This window comes from Montipora foliosa, chromosome 7, assembly GCF_036669935.1.
Source record: "Montipora foliosa isolate CH-2021 chromosome 7, ASM3666993v2, whole genome shotgun sequence".
NCBI lineage: Eukaryota > Metazoa > Cnidaria > Anthozoa > Scleractinia > Acroporidae > Montipora > Montipora foliosa.
This window is the reverse complement of record NC_090875.1, coordinates 26,124,245-26,146,947: the sequence shown is the minus strand read 5'-3', so window position 1 is coordinate 26,146,947 and position 22,703 is coordinate 26,124,245. Positions and strand designations below refer to the sequence as shown.

Sequence of the window (22,703 nt, the reverse complement as noted above, 5' to 3'; positions counted from 1 at the left end):
TAGAAAACCCGAGTATATGGAGATGCGCAGAGCGTATGCGCAATAACAATAGTAGGCACCGTCCTCAACACAATCTCGACCCCAGAGCTCTTCTCTTGACTGAGGGAGAGAAGAGCTCTGGGGAACCCTGAAGCAAAGTGTCTTCTCATTGGTTTTCTTGAAGAACAATCAAAAGCGTCTCTAATTGGTGCATTCATGTTACCACGAGGAGTGAGCAGGCGCCGTAAGATTCAAATCGCCAATTTTTGGCTGTTAGAACCCTACGGCGCATGTTCTCCTGCATAGAGTTTCCCAGAGCCTTGGGTCGATCCGAGGCTCTGGTGACGAGAATGTCCTCAACAATGAAGAAGCATTCTCGTCACCAGAGCATCGGAAACTCTATATAGTAGAACATGCGCCGTAGAGTTCTCATAGCCAAAAATTGGCTAATTGAGCCTTACAGCGCCTGCTCACTCCTCAAGCTAACATGAATGCACCAATCAGAGACGCTGTTCATTGTTCTTCACGAAACTCCAATAACAAGACACTTAGTGAGGGTTCCCCAGAGCTCTTTTCTCCGTCAGTCAAGAGAAGAGCTCTGGGGTCGAGATTGAATGAAGAAGCAAAACGCTACTATAAGGGGCACAAAAATGGTTTTCCATGGTTTTTTGAAGGGCTATTTCCACTTTTTTTTACCTGTGCGCTTTTTTGTCAACAACCTACAAGTCAGTTGTCTTTCAATTTGTGTTCGATTGGAGTCTTTAATAGTACATTATGAAAAACACAAGATCATTCTCAGATATACTAGCACGGAACAAGAAAAAAATTAGCCAGACTTGAATAGACCATTTGTAAACGTCAACGTTTTGTCTATTCAATGGTCCAATATTTGACTTAGTCGTCAAAGTGTCATTTGTCGTCTTTCCAGAGAAATAAAGACGACAAATAAAACCTGCGCTGAGAGTATCTTCTTAAATCTTATCATATCGGAAAGTGACGTTCTTTTTGTGCGAAGGTTGTTCACTTTACGAAACTAGGAAAATCAATGATAGCACAAAGTCAGCTTCTGAGAAAGTTCAGTCCAAAACCGTTCGGAGTAGTAGTTCAAGATAAGTGAAGGTGACAATTTCATATTCGGGACTTTCAAGTTGAATTATTAAAAAAAAAAAGAAAATTAATTCCCCAAGTCCAATCTTTCAATCTGTATAAATATTAATGACCTTTCTAGCCAATAAAACAACACTAAATCATACACAAAGCCATTACTTTCTGTTGCTTCCTTCCTATTTCCAGAGATAAAAGATTTCAAGTACACTTAACAAAAAAAATGAAAATAAACTTTTGTCTCGCCAGTATTAGCTGCTTTATTCACAATAATTATTTGATCGAACTTAATACATTTTTTTCCGGCAAAAGTCTCGTTTATTGGAAAAAAAAAACTCTCGTTGAATCACTGACATTTTTCAACGTACATAAAAATTCGTCAAATAATGTTACAAAGGAAGGAGAAAAGTTTTGAAGATTTAAGTTAATGCATGACCGGTTTTGCAAAGCACTTCAACCGAGAGATGCACTTTGTGCTTAAAATGACTTTATTAAACTTCGAAGATGGAAAACACATGTCATCTTTATCCGTTGCACCACGCATTCCATATTCATACCGCAATCAAAGACACCCACGCTTTATGTGATAAAAATTTGAAGGAACAAGATTTACATTATCAGTTTTATAACAGATAACTAGTGAGGTTTTCCACGCAAACTTCTTGGACAGTGCCTCTTGTTCAGGGGCACCCAACGACTCTGTTCCTCACATTATCTGTTCCCCAGAGGAATCTTGCTGGCTGGCAAAAATACAGGTGTTTCGATGAGCTGGCTGGGAAATTTTGTTATTGATAGAGGTTTTGCCTGGGAATTACTGACTTTTTCTAGCATTTCAACCCGAGCTGGCTGTAGAAACTCTGAAGACTGAGGACGACAAAAAAAAAAAAAAAAAAAAAAAAAAAAAAAGAACCCCTTCCCTCTCCCAGAGAATAGTCACAAACATACGACGGCTGGTCAGAGTGATTGCGCTTGCGGAAAAAACCTGTTTTGTCCCGGTTTTGTCGCTTTTGTTCGGTCGTTTTGGATCGAGGGATTTGAAAGCGCGCGGAATTCCTGGCTGGGAAATAAATTTGATCAGCCGGCTGGGAAACCAACCAATTTTATCTAGCTGGCTGGGAAATTTCTTGTGTGTCTTGCTGGGAAAAAGGAACAGATAATGTTTTCCCAGCAACACTGAAAAACACCTAAAAATGCCTTAATAACATTTATTTTCATTAACTGGGGTATAATAATACATTTTACAACAAATTGGTCGTTGGGTGCCCCTGCTTGTTGTACTTTTCAAAAATTCAAGACGTGCTGATAAGTCTACCTCTATCGTTTGGAAATTTTACTACAGTTGCAGACAGGGCGTCAAGTTTTACGCCCAATAAGGAGTTAAGAACTCATTTGAAAACAGGCACATCAGTCAATTGTTCCGATTTAAGTTGAACACTTCATTTCTTCTCTAAGAGTCGACGAAAAATAAACTCCAGCGCCAGTCGAAATCTCAAACTTCGCCAGTAGTAAAGATAAGGGTTTAGACAACTGTTGCAAAAAGCTATAGTGTTTACCCATGGAAATGCACGCAGCGCGTTCGCGCGAACCGTGGCCGAGACGCGAACGCTAAAAAAAAAGGGTACAATAATTAACGGAATGAAACACAGATAAAAAGCGCCAACTACTATTGCTATCATGTATACAATTTTACGCTCCCTTGCAAAGGTTTTCTGAGAAGAACTGAGCTGTTTTGTACAAAGCTGTTTTGTACAAAGTTGTTTTCTGATTCGTTTCTGCTGCAAACGCACGATGTAAAACGTCCCAGTGTACAGAACTGGTATAATGAGAAGTATCGTTATTAGGAAATATTGTGATACAATGCGAGCTTGTCTGATTGTCGCTGAAGGTGCTCCAAAGCAAATTGCGACGACCCAAGTTATCAAAATAGCGCTCCAAATTACACGATCAGGAATGAAAAGGCTGAATCGATGAAGAAAATACAGCGAAAGAAAACGCTCAACGGAAATTGCAAAAAGATTGCTGATAGAGACCAGGGTTGAAATCCAGGTTATAGTTTTTCTAATGACGTTGAGGCGATCTGGAAGAACATCGTGCAAGAACAAGACGTACATTGGCTGCGCACAGACACAAACTAACAAATCAGCAACTGCTAAACTGACGATGAAAAGTTCTGCTTTGCGGCGACCGAGGAAACGAAACTTGGCGATTACGAAACATACCAGGACATTGCCAACTATTCCAATGAAACTACCTACAGAGTTGACTGTTGCTAAGGCTTTCAGTTCCGACTTGATCGGTGACAGACGAGTTGAGCTTTTCGCAAAGACTGCGGTGCTCCAGTTATGAAGGATTTCTTCTGAACAAGTGAAATTTAAAAGAACCATCTTCAGTTATAGCGATCGTTTTCGGAAGAGTTCTTTTAACGGCTGTAGACTCTTATGGACTTCGAGCCTGTGCTCTTCAATAAATTGTTCCTGTGTTGACAAACCATGTGAATTTTATACTCCTGATTTCCGAACGTGATGCCAAGAAAAAAGCACGTGTTCACTAATTTACGTATCGACACATTATCTTGGTAGTGCACGGTTGCCAAACAAGCTTTTTACGGCGCGTCTTCAAGTCTTTTAAATTTGATGTTTTGAAATAAATATCTTTTAGCCCTTAACGCCCGTTCGATATCAGCTCATATCAAATCGGTGTTTCACAGTCGGTCAATAACCAATGAAAATTCATTAAGATAGAGAAACGAATATCTGAACTGAATGTCAAACGTTGAAAAAACAAAATATTGTTTTTGAGGGTGTGTTAATTGTCTTCAAACCTTGATGAGTGCGTTTTTGGAAATGCTGAAGCAAAAAGAGAAAAAAATAAGGACAATTACTTTACTGGTTCCAGTTAAAAAGAAATCTGCAATTTCATCGGCTGGATTACGTGTAAATCATGACAGCATTTTAAATTTACATCCGACGCGTGGCAACCAAAAAGTTGCCTGTGTACCTGAGTATGTAAAGTGGTTAAATAAAATTCAAAATATCTCCAAATAACACCTGTCTCTGCACCTCAGTTACTCCGATAGCGTTTTATTCCAAAAGTTATCGGTAGATTGTACTGGAAACGCGTTAACTTTGTATAGACCGCAGTTCCTATTCCACAATTAACCTGAATTGATTACCATTTTAAACGAATCAGTTGAAAATCCCTTTATTCAATGGAGTCTTTTCCGAAAAATTCTCACTCTTTAATGCTTATGCTATAGTGATACAAGTGCCGCTAAAATGTGGAAGGTTTCCATCGCGAAATTTATAATAGATAATCGAGTGAAAACTTAAGGAAGTAAGAGAACATGTTATCACTACGTTCAATAAACTTATTCGAAACTTTGATAGTAGATTTTGCAGACTTGTGCACGAGAAATCTTGTTTTCATTTTGTCTGGACTTCAGTTTACAATTACTGAACAGCTCAGTTGTTTTGCAATGGAAAAGGCCAAGCCTGGTGAATGTTGTTTATATACACCTCACCTTTATTTCACAACTCAGAATAATTGTTTTGGAACCAGAAGAAAAGTACGCCAAAGACAAAGACAAAGAAATGTTACATAAGAAAAAAAAAAAAAAAGAGAAAGCGATCAGCAGTTTTTTTGACAATTTCACCTAACTCACTTCGTCATAAATTAGCTTTTAACACATTATGTAAGCACAAGCAACGTGACCAATTCTTACTTGAATTGAAAATAAGTGAAAGTAACATCATTTTTTAAATTTTGTGTACCTTTATTAGATTCTTAGCATATTCCCTGACTTCAAAAATATTTAATGAAAACGTGCTCCCCTCATGTGACAGCACAGTCTCGAACTAATTGGATAATCTACTGTAGTTTCGTAACAATCCGTACGGCGCAGTTTGATATTTGAGATCCGGAACATATGGCACATTTACGAGAAAGCGGTTGTACTTGCTAGTTGTCGTTGCTTTATTAGAGGAAAGAAAAACGTTCTTGGTCAATAATCGAAGACGTCGTATTCTCATCAAAGTGACCCTATATATGTGTTTTCGCTTTTTGGTAGAAATATCTCCCTGTTTTCTAGTTTATTGCAAATATCCAATCCTTGATTCAGTGGGTTCAGTATTTCAAGTATATCAAACCACAGGTCATCTTGCTAAATAATTTTAAGCAATTTCACTTGATGGAGAATTTGACGGAGAGAGATTAGCCAAAAAGTTGTTTTCCATCTAAATTAACTTAGTTATTCAATTATTCATTTGTCTTCTAAAAAAATATGAAATATGGTCAAGTTTAAGTGTGCGAGTTACAAAATGTTCAGCCCTTGCGGAATCAGATACCTCTAGCTTATGCATTTTTGATGAGATTTAACTATGAATGAAAAGACCATGAGGCACGCGAAAATTTTCTCTCATAGTCCTCTGCGATCCTGGCAGTTTATGCCACTAAAATGTCGCGGAGCTGTTAGCTAGATATGGCAAGATGTTCAAAAGCTAAACTGGCATTTCGAGCCTAATCCCTTAGTAAAGAGACAAAGTTTCTTTGAGAGACGAAAGTTGGCATAATATTCGCAGGCTTGAATAATCTTGACTGCAACGGGCCATCAAGTTTGGTTTGTTTCCGAGTCAAGGTTATTATCCTAACCCTGATAGCCCTGATACACAACAGAAGACAGACCACAACACCGGAACTCCACGCGCTTCTCCTCTCGAATCACGGTGTGGGTTCTTAAACGTCCTACCGGGAACTTATGAACATGAAAGATATTTGTGACACGGGGCCTATGGTTTATCGTCCCTCTCTAGAGGGAAAGTCAAACCATTTCCAGATGTCATTACAAAGGCAACATATTCTCCTCAGTTATTTAAAAACCCTGAGCGTTAAATGGTCCGGCCGGAGTCGAACTCACCACCTCCCGCAAGGCAGCCCGATGCTCAACCAACTGAGTCACCGCTGTCAAAAGCGTTGGTGATGAAACTTTCTACGTGTTCGTCAATTTACCCGTTCTCTTTTAGATTATATCATATCGAGTCGGATATCTTGATAATTTGCTTCGACTCGAAAAAACTGCCTTAGTTCCGACGTACTGAAGAAAGGAAAACAAACTTCCGAAGACCCAAGGGCACCCAACGTCAATTTTCGGAAAATATCTGTTCGGAAGACGATTTGAAATCTAGAATTTTCGGAACATTTGTTGTAAAATTTCTTGCTTGCCTGCCTGTCCTAGGATTTTCCAGCCCCTAAAAAATGGTATAATTGCCCATTTTTAAAGGATTTTTACCCTAAAAAGGTCACCTAGTATTTTTGGAAGCCTTTTTTCTGACTGAAATTTTCGAAAAGGTACGTTTTGATCCCTATAATTTTCGGATCACTTAACTTTCAGCTACGAAATCCGAACACATGAAAAATTTTTAGGGGATAAAAATATGCCTATATCCACCGTTTAAATACAAAAATACGTTTTACAATGCTATGTTTAAGTGGTTTTGAACTATATTCTCGTTGGGTGCCACTGAAGACCAACTCTTGATTTTATCAAACAAAAACAACGACTGTGGGAGGCAACTATTCTCGTTCTGTTAATAAAAACGATAAGAATGCAGGCACCGCTGCCGTCCTTATCTCTCAACTCTTGCGCAATTGTAGCGAACGCTAGCAGTTGCAAATTGGCTGATAAGTGATTTCCTGAGCAACTTAGTTATTATCTTTGCTCGTAACAAGCATCGCTTTCCTGCGCACGTCATATATCCCACCTTCTGCTCACGTACACTGCGTACATTAGAAGGGGAGCTTTGAACGAAACCAATATTCTCGTACTACTTTGTCCGCGTTGTACGATGCTGGGCTGATTGGCTACTCAAACGCCGGATATCCTTTGTTACTAAATTTTCAACCTCGATAATGCATTTGTCGTGCTCTGATTGGTTCACTCAATCTCGGTTATCTGCTCATATACCTTAGTTTGACCTTATATGGTAAGTGATTGAGCTAAACATTGCCAAGCGAAAAGTTTTTTCGCCAGAAAGCGAAATTTCTCTCTGAAAAAAGCCAAAAAACAGTTTTTGTGCAAAGTTTGGATCAATTCCGACGTTTATAATTAAGCGAAAAGGTAAGAATTGTTTTGTGTTGAGCCTGCGTCTGTCTGACCACAAGGTCTTACACAACATCGCATCTTCATCAAGTTCTTTCGATTTCGCTCGGATTTTCTCGTTTTTTTCGCTCGTATTTCGTACTTCCAAACTTATGGAGTTAAAGGAATTTAATAAAACAATTATTCCACTCGCGCTTGTTGGATACGAGACTGGTTATAGCCAACTCATATCCAACGCGCGCTCATGGAATAATTGTTAACCATTCACCCCCGAGCAATTTGCGCGGAATTTGCGCCCGAAATTGTTGTAATCTTTGCAGGAATAAATGAGTTAAAATCATATTTTTGTGCTGTGTTATCTCACTGTTTTAGCATATACTAAAACAACTATTCACCTCAGCGTCGGTGGCTAGTGGTGGATATTTACTTCTCCGCTTTGCGGCTCGGTAAATATCCACCACAAGCCACCTCCGCTTCGGTAAATAGTTGTTCATTAAAGGGGGTAAACATTGGCTATAAATTTGCGGTCTTGAAAGGGACCTATTTTTAGATACACTTTACGGGCGGAAGCAAATAGCCTGAGAAAACAGCCGACATTTCGCGACGCCACAAGAGCAATTTGAAAAACTCCAACTAACGAACATTTATAACTCTTTTACTACTTTATACTTTGGAGATGGTACTCGTTTCATTTTCCATTGGAATATGAACTAATTTTTCCATGACTAAAAATAAAACAATGATGCAAGACTGGCTGAACGACTGTTAGGATACACATTCCAGTATTTTGTCCGGCACACTTCTTGAGGGAGTTAAATGATTTGCCGTTCCATTAAAAAAAAAGAAAGAAAAAAATATATATCTATATATAAATATATGTCTATCTAAGCCATCAGAAAACTAGGAATAGGATTACAGATATACTAGTAAAAGAAAAACAAAACAAAACAAAACAAAAGAGGAAGGTGACACACCATAACACCAGCCCCGTTGTGAACCAGCCCCGTGTGTCCAAAATACCACGCATGCGCACAATTATTTCACCCGGTCAATTTGAAGGAAAGGTCCTCATCAGCATGGGATGGCTAACATCCCATAATGTTGATTTAGGCACCCTTTTAAACGGCAGCTTCACATGCAAAACATGTGGTAAGCTGGGTTGGAAAGAGTAAAACTGTTCTCCCACGACAAGCGTGTGGGACGGTGGATCACCAAGACCCCAGAGATCTTCTCTTTTGCGCATGACTGAGGGAGAGAAGAGCTCTGGGGAACCCTGAAACAAAGTATCTTCTCACTAGTTTTCGTGAAGAACAATGAAAGGCGTCTCTGATTGGTGCATTCATGTTTTTTTTAGGCCACAAGAACCCCACGGCGAATGTTCTCCGACACAGAGTTTCCCAGAGCCTCGGGTCATGCGCAGACATAACATCCGAGGTTGTGCTGACGAGAATGCAAAAGAGATCAGTGTGTCACAAAAAAATTTAAGTGACCGGGTGAAATGATTGTGCGCATGCGTGATGTGTTGGCCACACCGGGTTGGTGTTACGTGTGTCACCTCGCTTTTTCGTTTTTATTTTTCACAGATACATACTATCAGAAACCCATAAGGGTTGAAACGTGTAACGCGCTTTCACAGCTTCCGAATATTCAGTGCGAACTGATTGGTTGAACGTTTCAGTGCTAAGTACCGTATTTGGAAACCCCTTGCTCTTGTTGTTCCAAATATGGTACTTAGCAAATTGAATATTCAGAAGCTTGTTTCCAAGCACACAAGGGGCCGTTACACGTTTCAACTCTTATGGGTTTCTGATACTATTTAATACTATTTACAATCCGTCTCTTTTGTTTACACCTTTGGATTCAAGTGTTTGACTCCTATCGATTAGATTTGCGTATGGAGTCCACTAGTTCCATGTCGCGAGGAGTGTGGTTATTGCTGGTGAAAAAATCAGAAGAAGTTGTTTGTCTTGAAGAGGAAGTGGGTCTGTCAACGGGACGTCGGTGTTAAGTTGAAACGGTCTTTTGTCTCTCGTATGTACTGTTTGTTGCAGCGTCAACAGTGTATCATGTAAATAAGATTTTTTGAGTTACTGTCAAGGTAGTGAGGAATTCCTCTTGTCTCTCCAGTAGCTTTGTTAGTTTAGCTAGTAAAATGTGAACCCGGGGGGTGGGGGAAGGGGGCGGAGACTCCCATATAAAAAGAGGAGAGATGCTCTTCGGAAATTTTAAATTAAACCCCAAAGGAGACCAATATGGGCGTGGCCCAGGTATTTTTTGACCCCTAAAAGAGACTATATCAAGACACAGAGAAACAAAAAATACAGGGACTTTGAATGACGGCAAAGACATCATCATCTAATACTTTCACCCACGCGAAGAAAAATAAAATTGTAAATATACAGTTATATTTCTTCGCGCGCAACCCTAAAGGAGACCTTCACGGCTACAGATGACCCTAAGAAAGACCAAAATCCAAAATTCATACCCCTAAGCGAGACGACAAGCTCCCCTCGCCTTTTTAAATGGGAGTCCCCCCTGGACTGTGAACTCTTCCTTGTTTTACAAAAGAGCCATCAATAACGTAAGTCAGCTTTATTTCTGACTTCTGTTAAAAACATTAGATTTTGATTAAGTTTCTCACCTTGGTTTCAGCAAGTGTTCGCTCCACCAAATGCAGACCACAGACTATTAAGACAACAAAAAATTTGGCCGAACAACTGCAGGAGACAAATGAACATGTTTTATTGATGAAACTCACAGGTACATAAATAATACTTGGTGACTGTTTGCATGAAATATCACAATTGGACCGCGAATGAGAAATCACTTTGAGGAGAAGAGACTTAAGGCGCGTTCGATTGACCCTATTCCGGAATAGGAATACATGGAATAGAAGTTAGAAATCCTTCGTTTTTGCGGGGATTCACATCAATATTGTCAAACATTTGCTAAACTGCTATTTTAAACACAGCTTTATTATTCTTGTTGCTGCCAAACGCCATACATAGTGTTTTAAAACATCACTCCACGTATTCTTATTCCGGAATAGGGTCAATCGAACGCGCCCTTAGATGACTACTACAACACAACCATGGGATCCATTGCATGTGCGTTACCATTGCGAATGGGCACCTTTGCAGGATAGTGATCACATGGTACAAATCCGCCATACTGGGACGCAAATTGCGCACTGGGACATCTAAAACAAAGCTAGTTAATCTTAATTTTCTTTGTTTTAGATGTCCCAGTGGGCAATTTGCATCCCAGTATGGCGGATTTGTACCATGTGATCACTATCCTGCAAAAGGCCATTAGTGTTATATCTCGGAATTGGTAAGATGTACGATAGACAATATGAGAATTCCACATAAATCATTTCATATCTGCAATTTAAATGCAAAACATTAAATTTACGAACTCGGATATTATGCTTCTAGCTTTCTGATTGGTCCACTCCAGTTCGCTTATCAGCGCATATACCGTATGCCCTAATGTATGGAAACTGGTTGTGTCAAATATTCCCAAAATGGAAACTGATTGGCTTAAATTTGCAGTTATCCAAGCGTTCAGAATTTAACGGCAATTTGATAAATCAAAAATTATTCCATTCGCGCTTGTTGGATACGAGTCTGGTTATAGCCAATTCGGCGCTGCAAGCCTTGTTGGCTATTTACCATCTCATGCTCAATTGTGAAATAGTCCCGGGATCCTTTGGGGGCGGGGAAAGGATGGGGGAGGGATGGGGTTGGGAGCTGATAAAATTAGGGAATCCAATTCGGCAAACAAAACCCCTCTAGCTGTCAGTTAGTTGCCAAACAACGAAACAAAACAAACGATTGACAAGTCTTGTTACTTTATTCAACTTTTAAGTGCTACAAATAGAATTCCACGAACAATGACGTTGTGTTAACAGGTTGTGTTGCTGTTTTTAGGGAAGAATTTGGGATGCAGAGATCAAGAGACATTTTCCAAGAGACCACCAAGATTCCTTGCTTGATGTTAGGTTCACAACAATTATTATGGTTAAATAATTAAAAGCATTATCAATAATAACAATAATAATAATAATAATAATCATATTTTAATTTTATCATTATTATTTTTCCTGCACTAAAGTTGAAGCGCAAGCATTCTTTGTAATTGTAGGAATTCTCAAAGAAAATTACATCTGTATGTCTCAAGTGCTGACAAACAAAATCATTGGGATCCAAATGACGTTCCTTTTAAAATATGCCTAGGATTTCAATGAGAAACTTAGTTTATGTAAATATTATATCTACGCAGGGAATGATTGAACAATTACATTAACTGATGGTGTCACTGCCTTAAGCTTCAACAGCTTTAATAATGTCAGCAGCACTGATTCCATACAGCTCCAATAATTTGTCGCCAGGGCCACTACGTGGGATTTTTCTTACAGCCAACATCTGTACAGTCAACCCAGGTTCATTTACAACAGCAGCTGCCACAGCCTCACCAATGCCACCTGAATCAAAAAGGCAAAACAAAAATACAGATGCCATGTAATGATCTTTCCAACCTTTAATTTCATCTGATAAGTATATCAATAATACAAATACTAATACAATATAAATGGAATCTACTCAGATAAACAAGGTAATTTACATATAACAAATTAGATAAAATAAATTTAATTATACAAGCAAGCTCTAAGACGTTTCTTGAAAATACTTACAGAATAACATGAAAGGCCACTTTTAACTTGGGTGAAAAATGAACTAGCATAGACTATATTCATGAATTGTTCAGGACAAACTGCAAAAATTATGCAATATGAAATAATAACGAACGTAATAATAATTATTAATAAATTCTTCATCAAAGCTATGACCAATCAGCAGGTACCACTTGAGTAACACATACTCCTCTGTAAACCCCAATACAAATCAACTGGGGTTGATGAATAGAACTAACTTTTAATACAAATTCCTGCTCAGCTAATTAGCCCTTCCCCACATGAGAGTTTTACTCTGGCTGGTGACAGTTGACTTTATTTGCTGATTTGGGGGCACTTTATGTGTGAATGAGTTACTGTTCATTAACTTTTGGCACAGATCTCTACTGTATTCAATTTTTTTTTACCTGCATGGGGGTGTTTACCCCTATTCAGATCTCCAGCGCATCTTACTACTTATTGTAACGGAAGAGGAGTGGTGTTAACTTTATGCCCTGAAAGTGAATGCATTAATTATTTTCTTATCTAATTAAAGCGAGACATTACCTTCAATGTAATGATCTTCAACAGTAATTATCTTTCCTCCAACAGCTTTGGCATTCTCAATGATGGCTGCTTTATCAAGTGGCTTCAAGGTAAACGGATCCAAGACGCGAATGGTCTTGACCTTATCGGCTGCCTTGAGTGCTTCAATCAAAGTCACTCCTGCCCCAATGACAAGAGCTTTGTCACCAGCACTCTTTCTTACAATCTGAAAACGAAATTATTTTCAATATTATTACTGTGTTTTGTTTATTATTACAATTTATAGTAAATATAAAATAATTGACAATAAATGAGGTTTGAGCTTAAAGAGGCTTTTAAGTTTTTTAACTTTGCTTTAGAAACAAATAAAATGACGGTTTCGAGATCAGGATGCCTGGGCTCTACTTTTGGCGATTCTTTTAAGTTCTTTGTAGCAGAGCTGAAGTGAAATTCATAACACATAAAAACATAGCTCTAAAAAAGCAGAGCCTCTTTTTGAATTTATTGGGCTGAAAAACAGGAGGAAAATAACAGACTTATCTCGTAGGTTTAATTTCATTTTGAGCACAGGCCACAATAAATGATCAAACCATAACATGCTTACCACAGTAAATGTCATGGACAAGTCAAGATCACCAAACATAACAGCTACAGAGCATGCATTTTGAAGAGTGCTGTCTAAGATAGTGAATTTCTTGTTTTTCTATTTATTATTTGATGCTCAAATTTCTTCACTCAGCTTTTCTCTTCTTTCAATGAGCGAGTCCTAAACTCAATTCTCTTTTTCCGATCAACATAATGTTTTTATAATATTTTTTCCCTTACTGATGTATCTCCTGACCCATCTAAATTAGCCATATACATGTAAGCTACCTGCAGGTCAGGTAGTGCTGCAACTATTTCAAATGCTATTGATAAAATTCAAATTGTTCAAGCTGAATTGCAGTTGAATCAAAGAAAGAACTTGGCAGCTCATCAAAAACAAATCCCAGCTCTTACACACTGAAAGAATGTGAGCAACTAAACAAAAGACACTCTGTGGTAAGCTACATGAAAATATATAACAATAAATAAATTTGGTGAATGCGAGACAAACATTAAAATGGTCTCACCCATCTCCTCTCTCACCTTAGCTTTGCCAATCTCGAACACTTCATTGTTCTCATAAATAACAGGGGTATTTCCCCGTGTGGCACGGATGAAGGTCATGTCTTTGTAATTGGCTGCTAGTTCAACTGCACATTCACATGAAACTGCATCACTTGGGTAAAAAACAACACAGTTGGGAATGGATCGGAACATACCAATGTCTTCCAAGGCCATTTGTGATGGTCCATCCACACCTGATCAACACAAGAAAAAAGTGGCATGAAGATACCACATGAAGCACTCCTGCCTTGTGGTCAATGTTAAATAAAGTGGAGGACGTCTCAAAAGCTTGAGTTGGGAGGATTGGTGGGGGGAGGGGGAGAGGAAGAGTAAGAATAAATTACTATTTTTAAATAAAAATATTAATTATTTTATATTAACAATTATCATAATTATAATGATTACTGGATGCTTAAAAGCACCCAATGACCTTTGTAAAGGTGCCACAGATTACTGGTTACTATTACACGTAGAGTCAGCAGTTTAACATGCACTGCTGCTGCAGCACAAGAAACTATTTGCTGTCCAACACTGCATTCAACTTCACTATGGAAAAACTGGGTAGAAATGAGAAGTTTTCTTTGGAAGTAACCCTGCAAGGCAATAAAAATCATATCCAGGGAAGATATGTTAAATAAAAGACAGTGTATGGTAGTCAAGACACAGCTTTAAACGGCTAAGGTTTAATTAGTGTAAAATTTGAGATCACAATAAACTTTTCACCTCTCAATTTCCCCCTTAATCTTAGATTTTCTAAGGAGAAATCATCAATGAGGGAACTTCAGGATTGAATGCATCTACTCAAAAACAAAACTATGTCCCTTTCATAAGGAGACCACACAAAGAAAGACAACATACCAATGGAAACACCACAGTGTGATCCACAAAAGTTAGCAGGGGTCTGAGACACAGCGGCCATTCTCAAATGGTCAAATGTACGAGTGAAAAAGGCAGCAAAGGTGCTGGAGAAAGTGATTGCACGACCACGTGCAGCTAAACCCATGGCCACACCAATCATATTCTGTTCAGCTACATAGCACTCAATATGCCGGCCAGCAAATTTCTCTCTATACTTGAGAGAATAGGTAGAATTCTTGGTATCTCCATCCAGGGCCATCACACGGTCGCAGGCTTCGCCAAGTTTGATAAGCCCTTTTGAATATGCCAAACGAACAGCAACCTACAAAAAAAAAAACAAAAACCCAAAGAAATTCTTGCATTCATTCAGGTGATCAGTTTCTTACATGTACTTGTAAGGAAAACAGTGAAGAATATTTGAATTAAAATAGAGTTCCATTCCTGGAAGACACCTTGCCATGTTTTTTTTTATTGAAAACAAAATACATGTAATTGAAATGGATATGGAGGTAAGTACAATTCTGCTGCCATTTTCTATCTAAATTGGAGGCAACTGCCTTCTCGGACAATGTACTGTATCAAAGTTTGAAATAAATGAACCTGATCTCCTAGTTTGTAACTTGGTGGCTGGGACAATTTCACTTTAAGATCACCAATTTTTGGAGCATCTTCCACAACTGGTGGGCGTTCCAATGAGTTTCCCTCCGAAGATAACTGTGCTTTCATAATCTGGACTGCATCTTTGCCTTTATCACCAAGAGCTTTGCCATGAAAATTATCAAAATCTTCCACGCCTGCAAGCAATACATGTACATCAGGCTTCCAGATAAGTTTGTAAGGCAGGGTGGCAACAAGGAATAGGCCAGTTTCGTATTCTAATGGTTGGACTGGATCTAGCATGAAATGAAGGATAATGCTGGCAAATTAATTTGCAGTTGAAAAGATTTACCTGCATTAGCCTCCACTCCATGCTAGACACAGTCCAGCCGTGAGAATTCGAAAATGGTCTATATTTTCTATTTCAGTGGGTCAAATTTCCACAGCTCCCACCAAACCTTTGTAAAATTTCTATTTTGTCTGGTCATGAAACTGACCTTCATAGAGTTTTTTTTTACCAGAGACCCCTCTCTTTTCTGAAACAATGATACAGGTCCAGCAATCACCTAAATCCAGTCAAACTCTTGAGGTCTAAAAACAAGTAACTTCAAGTAGAAGACAAATCAATGAGACCCAATATTCTGAATGAGTACAAGTTTCATGGGACACATGTGAAAACCCTCTTGATCTAACATTGTTTCCTCAGAAAATTACTTATGTCAAATTGCTGTTCTTATTTTGATTTGGTCAGTATCTTCCTAAACTTGCACTGTGTGTTACAGTACTGATAAATTGGACCAAAACGTCTCTGCATCCAAGTTAACCCATGGAGCCCTGTGAGTGAGACTTAAAAGATTTTACTGTCTAATGCCAGATGATTTTACTCGTCAACTGGGGATTTCCTAGGGGGTTTGCGTGTCAATGGGTTGAACATGATGATCTCATCTTGTGTACACCTTTCTAAACTTAAACTTACATTACATTAAATTATGTTTGTTACCTTTCACACCCTTTCCCTTGAAAGTCTTAGCCAGAATAGCAGTGGGACCGTCTGTGTACTTGGAAGCTTCCTCAAGTGCATTGCAGACACTTTTTACATCATGCCCATCAATTATCAATGTGTGAAACCTGAAAAAAGAATCCTGTGTTCCTTAAAAATGGCATATAAAGTGAATAATTTTTTATAACTACTGTAATAAACCAAGACAAAAAAAATGAGTCACACACAGCAATATTGGGGATTAGATTAGGGCAGTCATTTAAAGGTACTTTATGAATGTGATATAATACAGCATTAGGATCAACTACAAGTGTACACAGTGTACCCAACATCAAAGGTAAGTGAGTGTGTGGGTAGGTGATGTATTAATGTAAATTATAGGGGAAGAGAGGTTTGATCTTTCCTTGTAAAAATGGAAAATCTTAAGGGTTGAGCCAGCATCCTACTTGAAATTGCCTCAGGGGGTCTGGAAATTTTCTAGAATGACACATTCATTGAACTAAATTTAAAATGCTTGACAATCATCTAAGAGAAGAAATAATTTAAAAATTATAGGAGTCAGATGATCTCCTCACCCAAAAGCCTCTGTCTTCTTCTTGTATGTCTCTAAGTCATGCCCGTGCATTGTGGGATCACTCTGTCCAAGACGGTTGATGTCAAAAATGGCACACAGATTGTTCAGTTTGTAATAACTTGCAAAGTTCATTCCTTCCCAGACCGATCCTTCAGCTGATTCTGCATCACCAATCACTACATACACTCGGTAACTAGTACAGAAAAACAACAATTAAATAACTCCTTTAAAACAATAAGCCATTCATAGGGGGTGCAGGGATGGCGCAGTCAGTGGTGACAGCACCTGCCTCCCACCAATGTGGCCTGGGTTCGATTCTTAGTCTCTGTGTCATATGTGGGTCGAGTTTATTGGCTCTCTACTCTGCACTGAGAGGTTTTCTCCGGGTACTCGTTACAAAAATTTAAAAAAAAAACATGTAAAGAAAAAGCATCTTCAAACTTTCTGAAAGACTATTTTTGGTCCCTCACCTTGCTTTATCAATGTACTTTCCCATGTAAGCCATACCACAACCACAACTTAAACCTTGACCCAATGATCCTGTGGCAAAGTCGACAAAGGACAGTCGCTAAGGAGAACAACAAGCACTGAATGATAAGAAGGAAATAAGCACAGAATAGTCTATAAGCTTTACTTGCAGGTAAGTTCTGCTTCCAAGTTTCAGGGATTAAAATGTGTTGGAAAACTGTTTTTATGAGAAAAAAACCGTCTAAAACAGAAAACAGGAGTTTTCCAATGAGTATAATCAAACTAACAAGAAATATATCAATTTATTGCAACAAACCAAAACTTTACCTTCAGAATTGTCACATTAAAATTATAGATCTACATGTAGTTCCTTGAGGACATTGGAAATTAGCTCCAACTTTTAAACTCTGCTCAAGTTTGTAGTGGCTCTAAAAGCTCACTTAAAAGTCTCAAATGTTCTGAAGCCCTACACATGAATATTTGGTAACAGTAAACTAAGCATGCATTTAGAAGACAGGGGGCACAGTGACACCAACACTCTGTCTTCCATATTAGCCTCCCACTATTCGTAATAATGGTCTTCAATATTGATGCAATTTATGGATAAAGACTAACCAATAATCCCTTACCCCTTCTGCTCCCCAAGAAATGAACAGAAAGTCACTTTAATACAATGACAAACCAGATCCCTTTGCAACACAGTGTCTAAGACACATAGTACTCACAGGGGTAGGGTGCCCTTCCAGATCAGAGTCAATAGTTCTGAGTTTATTCAGGTCTGATGTCGGAAACAAACCAGCTTCAGCCCAGGCAGCATATAAGATGGGGGCAGCATGGCCCTGAAACAGGAAAAATTGTCATAGGTTACAAGCGATTTACCACCGCCTGTATGGCCTCTTACCGCCATCTGTTTAGCCAATGAGCACACACTCATGTTTGGGTTTGCACTAAGATCACAGCCCCCTATTCCATCATTGCCCAGGGGCGGATTTAGGGGGCCGAGGCGGCCGCGGCCCCCCCTTTCAGTTCGTCGGAGATTTTTTTTTTGTCAAAATATACAATAATTTTATCATTTTGTAAGCAGTCAGTTGGAGCTTTTGATTTTTTTAGCTAAAGCGTGATTTTTCGCTAATAGTATGACCAAAGTTGTGCGAATAAACTTCCAACTTACAGGCGTTAATATCATCCTTTCGAAATAAGGAAGAAGACTGGATGCGAAATACTTGTCTACAGTCAACCTATCTTACAGAGACTGTAACAACGTAAAATCTTAATGCCTAAATATATAATTATATATATTTTGTGACTTTGGAGCGAAGAGTCAAAAACCATGCATCATTATAACCATAACTTATAATTTTATTCAATATGGAATCCTGATACTTTACGTTCCAGATTGCACCAGAGTGCATGTAAGAGTACCCAAATTTTCAAAATTTTCTAGCACGCGCTGATTAGTATTCTTGTTCGGCTCCCACTTTCAAAAAATGCTGGATGCGCCCCTGTTGCTAGCCAATTAGGGATAAAGTTATTGAATCCCCTGCATACATATGTGTACATGTAGAGGTTTGGATCAGGTCAAGTGACTCCATAGAAATAGTAACTATACCCCACACCCCTGGCCCCAACTAGTTTGGCGGCAAAACAATGACTTTAAATTAGTAATGATGCCAACAATTAGAATTTGGGTACAAAAAAGCAATAATTTCCCTGATCAATGAATTGTTAGAATGAACAAATTGAAGAGCATAACCCTACCTTTGACAAAATGAATCTGTCACTTGAAGCATCCCTTGGTTCAGAAACTGAAATATTACACAAATAAAATATAAAATATACCTTTTTTGTTTCTTGTTGTTCCTTGACTATTTACTTACTCATATGGCAAGAAATTTTGGTCAAGTGGGAGTTGACAAAAGGGACAGAAATTTTCCAATCATTTCAGTCGGAATGGCAAAAAAGGAATATGCCTTAGAATTTATGTTTGGAAACTTTCCAGTAGAATGACCAAAATGTTCAGGTTGTTGTAAAACGGTCAATGCTGGTGGATTCAGCATTTTATAGGTCATTCTTGTATAAACTTGGTCCCAGGACCTTTCCCTGGGTTTCGACAAAACACTGACCCCCGGTCAACTGACCCCCTTACTGACCCCCCTACTGACCCACTATAAAATCAATGGGAAAATGAATACTGCTTACTTAAGCCCCAACAACCCTTTTTAAACAGCATTGTTCAACAGTATTTAAGTCTACGCACCCATTTTGAAAAGGTTAGTTTTCGATTATTGTTGTGATGGCCGATTACTTCATGTAAGCTAACCTTTTTAAAATGGGTGCTTAGACTTAAATACTGTTGAACAATGCTGTTTAAAAAGGGTTGTTGAGGCTTAAGTAAGCAGTATTCATTTTCCCATTGATTTTATAGGGGGTCAGTAGGGGGTCAGTAAGGGGGTCAGTTGACCGGGGGTCAGTGTTTTGTTGAAACCCCCTTTCCCTTTGATTTGAGGAAAAAGTGAAGGAAAAGGCCCTTGGAATGACGTTGATCGTTGTAGTTCCCAGTCCATACAGAAGGCAATTTACTAAGGGTTGGGTGGGATGTTAAATGACATAAAATCCTCACCCTGTACAACCACCACTTCCATTATGACTAACATTCATTCGAAAAGTACATGAATAAAATGTGTAGGAGCATGTATGTACATATGAAAACTGGTAAAGAGCTTGGAATTAAATTTGCAAATGTTATAGCAATAAGAATTCATCCATGACGAGTTAATTCACGAAAACATCTCACACTGAAAACTATCACTTCACATGACAATAACTATATGAATGACGCCAAAAGATCAATTTCGGTAAAGGGATGTAGGTAAGCAAACACGGCTAGAAACTTATGTCTAATACAATAATAATGTGTGTCATTGAATCTTTCTTAACACAGTGGCCAATATTAATATCACATGAAATCGACATGACTCTATTAACTTGCTGGTGCTGGTGCTGGGAACAATCCATCTTTTTCATTTGTTTGGTGTCTTCCCGGATATTATCTCAAATTTAAAGGTAAAGAAGTAAAAAGAAATACAAAACATGACAACAAGGAACCGCCCAAGGCTTTTGGTATGCATTGTGACGCAATATGCACAAGCACAGTTTGCAAACTACCACGAAACTAAGCTAAACTGTATTCGAACTCACCTTTGTAACGCATCGTGTGGAAAAACAGGACTGACATTATCTCTGCCATTGAGCAACAGGAAGTTGGATGGCTGCAAAATAAAAAACGAACGGTTAAGACAACTATCCATCCCGCACTCGAGCAGAATGTAGAAAACTCCTTTGCCACTAACCCCGAACCAGCTGCATTCGTTGATTCGATGCTATGAATTCTTAGCTTGTTTGCCATGTCTTCCAGAAACTTCAACGTCTTCTCATCTGGACCTTTATTGTCTTGTCCCATGTTGCTTTGGATTTACCCTTGGACTCTAACAAGTTATAGAATTCCTAAAGAACAGGTCTTCCTCCTCCTTTCCTCTTGCAAAGAATGAGGTTATTAAACATTCCTAACCCCACTTTAGTCCCCCTAATTTCACCACGTGACCGAAAATGTTGACTCGGAAAATGTTCCCGTGCAGGGAGGGGGTGCAATCATATGTGTCCTTTTATGAATTGGCAAGTCAACTTCTAATCGCATTTTAGAGATAACAAATAAAAGATCTTTCATTTCAAGATTTTCTTCACTTCATCAAGATTCATCTACCTGTCTCTTGAGCAGTTTCAAGCAAACTAAATGGCTGCTACAGAAAAGGCATTGCGGAAAAAATATTTGCTTACGTCACGGTGATGTCAATCAAGCGTCGAATAAACCGTTTATAGCAATAAACTAGAATCTTAATGTATACAAAGCCACCGACAGAAAGGTAAACAGCAGCGTTAATGGCGTAAGAATACGCTATTTACGACAAATCCAACATAAGAGGGGGCGTGAAGAAAGGGTGGCGGCTTTGTTGGGGGTATGATCCTAATTTTGGTTCACCATTCGATCCCCGAATTCAACACTCCAGGTGAGGCAATATTTAAAGCCTGCCTCAATAGTCACAATTATTTCCTCGATCTTTGACGTGCAATGTTGCGCTTTCAGTCCATCTTATCCCTAAATCGCAATATCATTTTAATTTATGGACATCAAATGCTTATTCCTTGACCATCCTTGTCAAATACTTAGTAACTCCTTGTAACAAGCTTTTGACATGCGGCATTACACACAACATCAGAAATTCAGTTAATGATGAAAACGTTCCAACTGTCCCAGTTTAGACTACGTTGTCCCGCTGTCCTGTTTTCCGTAATATTTGTATGGTTGTTATTTCTTTGGTAGTGCACTTATCTGTCTGGTGTAAGATTTGTAGGCCTGCAGCGCGTGCAGGAATTACGAATTTCTTGAATTACAACAATTGATGTTTGTTTGCGGCCCACTTGTCGCCCTTTTTCCTTTCTTAATTTTCTAAATGAAAAGAGAATGAAAACTGTTTGAGTGCGTTATTGTCGAATTAACAAATACTATTAAATTCTTGAATGTCTTGAATCAAAATCACTCTGATTTTTCACGTCTACGGAGATCGTCACGCAAGCTCAAATTTCACAGACATACTGCAGGTCAAGTAAACAAAGCAAAAAAATCACCAGTCGACCATAATATTTTTACTCTCAAAGACCGGGTCAACTTTTCAGTGACATGTAGATTATATCGGCTAGTCTGTGTATGTTGATTTCACTGATAGCCTCTTTCTTCTCTTGCAATTTATTCACGCCATTTTTCAATCCCCTTCTCTTTTCAAAATTTATCTCGGTATGAAAAATACTGAAGCGGAGGTCGCCTTTGTGTTAGGTGCGAGGGAAAACATGCTTTTTTGTGAAAAGCCTTTTCAAATCCTCATGTCATTTAACAGCTGCGTCGGAAAATAACTGGGTGAAAATTGAAAATAAACAGGTCTGTTGGAAACGTGCTTGATTTCAACAAATCATCCCCCAAATCGGCAAGACTTTGTGACGTTGATGAATAATAAAGCAGTTTCTATTTCCAAAACGATGGAATTACCTGGTGATAAATATCTTCGTCTAGAAGAGTGAATTTTTGACTTTGCAGAAACAATGGTCAACATCAAGAGTTGGACGATTGTAATCTTTGTCCCTGGCAGATAAATGCAAGGATCACTTGTCTCTTTTGTCTATTTCCTTTTTGACTGTAAGTTGTGGGTGTCAGCTTTATATATTTGCTCATTGGTGGGTATTTCCATTACAAACCTCAGGCAGTGTGATAATTGGGCAACCATATTGGTTATTTCCAAATTATTACTGTTGGTTGGGTATTTTTATAATTTGGTTCCTTGTCATGGGGAGTTAACTATATTGCAAGTTGAACCTTCTGATAAGCTGTGATTTTTTCCCTCATGTAATTGTTGTCGCCTGCAAAAGGCAAAAGGTATGCAGGAAAGACAATGGCAGGCAACACAGACAAGTCTGATGTTGTTTTAGAAAACAAGGTAGCTGTTGATATGACATTTACACATTTTAGGGGGTGACCCGAAAACACTGACCCCCGGTCCACGAACTACCCTAAAATAGACTAAATCTAAGGGAAAAAAAAACTATTTCAGTG

General features: G+C 38.6%; 2 protein-coding genes across 2 annotated transcripts; both read right to left on the bottom strand.

Moving 5' to 3' along the window:
- Positions 1–1,327: 1,327 nt before the first annotated feature.
- Positions 1,328–3,570, bottom strand: LOC138010558 (growth hormone secretagogue receptor type 1-like). Its single transcript, XM_068857537.1, has one exon. The coding sequence runs from the start codon at positions 3,465–3,467 to the stop codon at positions 2,520–2,522; it is 948 nt and encodes a 315-aa protein (XP_068713638.1). The 5' UTR covers positions 3,468–3,570; the 3' UTR covers positions 1,328–2,519.
- A 7,443-nt stretch (positions 3,571–11,013) lies between these two features.
- Positions 11,014–20,621, bottom strand: LOC138011576 (transketolase-like). Its single transcript, XM_068858645.1, has 12 exons — positions 20,395–20,621; positions 20,243–20,313; positions 18,803–18,849; positions 17,770–17,883; positions 17,047–17,144; positions 16,578–16,769; positions 16,003–16,130; positions 15,006–15,199; positions 14,406–14,727; positions 13,527–13,741; positions 12,420–12,624; positions 11,014–11,663 (listed from the first exon to the last, which is right to left on the bottom strand). Exons 1-12 carry the CDS (start codon positions 20,502–20,504, stop codon positions 11,503–11,505), a joined length of 1,857 nt encoding a protein of 618 aa, XP_068714746.1. The 5' UTR covers positions 20,505–20,621; the 3' UTR covers positions 11,014–11,502.
- Between the last annotated feature and the right edge of the window lie 2,082 nt (positions 20,622–22,703).

What these genes read in the sequence shown, in the direction of transcription:
- LOC138010558 (XM_068857537.1), bottom strand. Translation starts at nt 3,467, where the DNA reads ATGGTTCTTTTAAATTTCACTTGTTCAGAAGAAATCCTTCATAACTGG.
- LOC138011576 (XM_068858645.1), bottom strand. Translation starts at nt 20,504, where the DNA reads ATGGGACAAGACAATAAAGGTCCAGATGAGAAGACGTTGAAGTTTCTG. An exon ending in TGGAAGGGCACCCTACCCCT is followed by an intron (nt 17,145 to 17,769) that starts GTGAGTACTATG and finishes TGTTCTCCTTAG; the next exon opens with CGACTGTCCTTTGTCGACTT. An exon ending in AAGAAGACAGAGGCTTTTGG is followed by an intron (nt 16,131 to 16,577) that starts GTGAGGAGATCA and finishes TTCTTTTTTCAG; the next exon opens with GTTTCACACATTGATAATTG.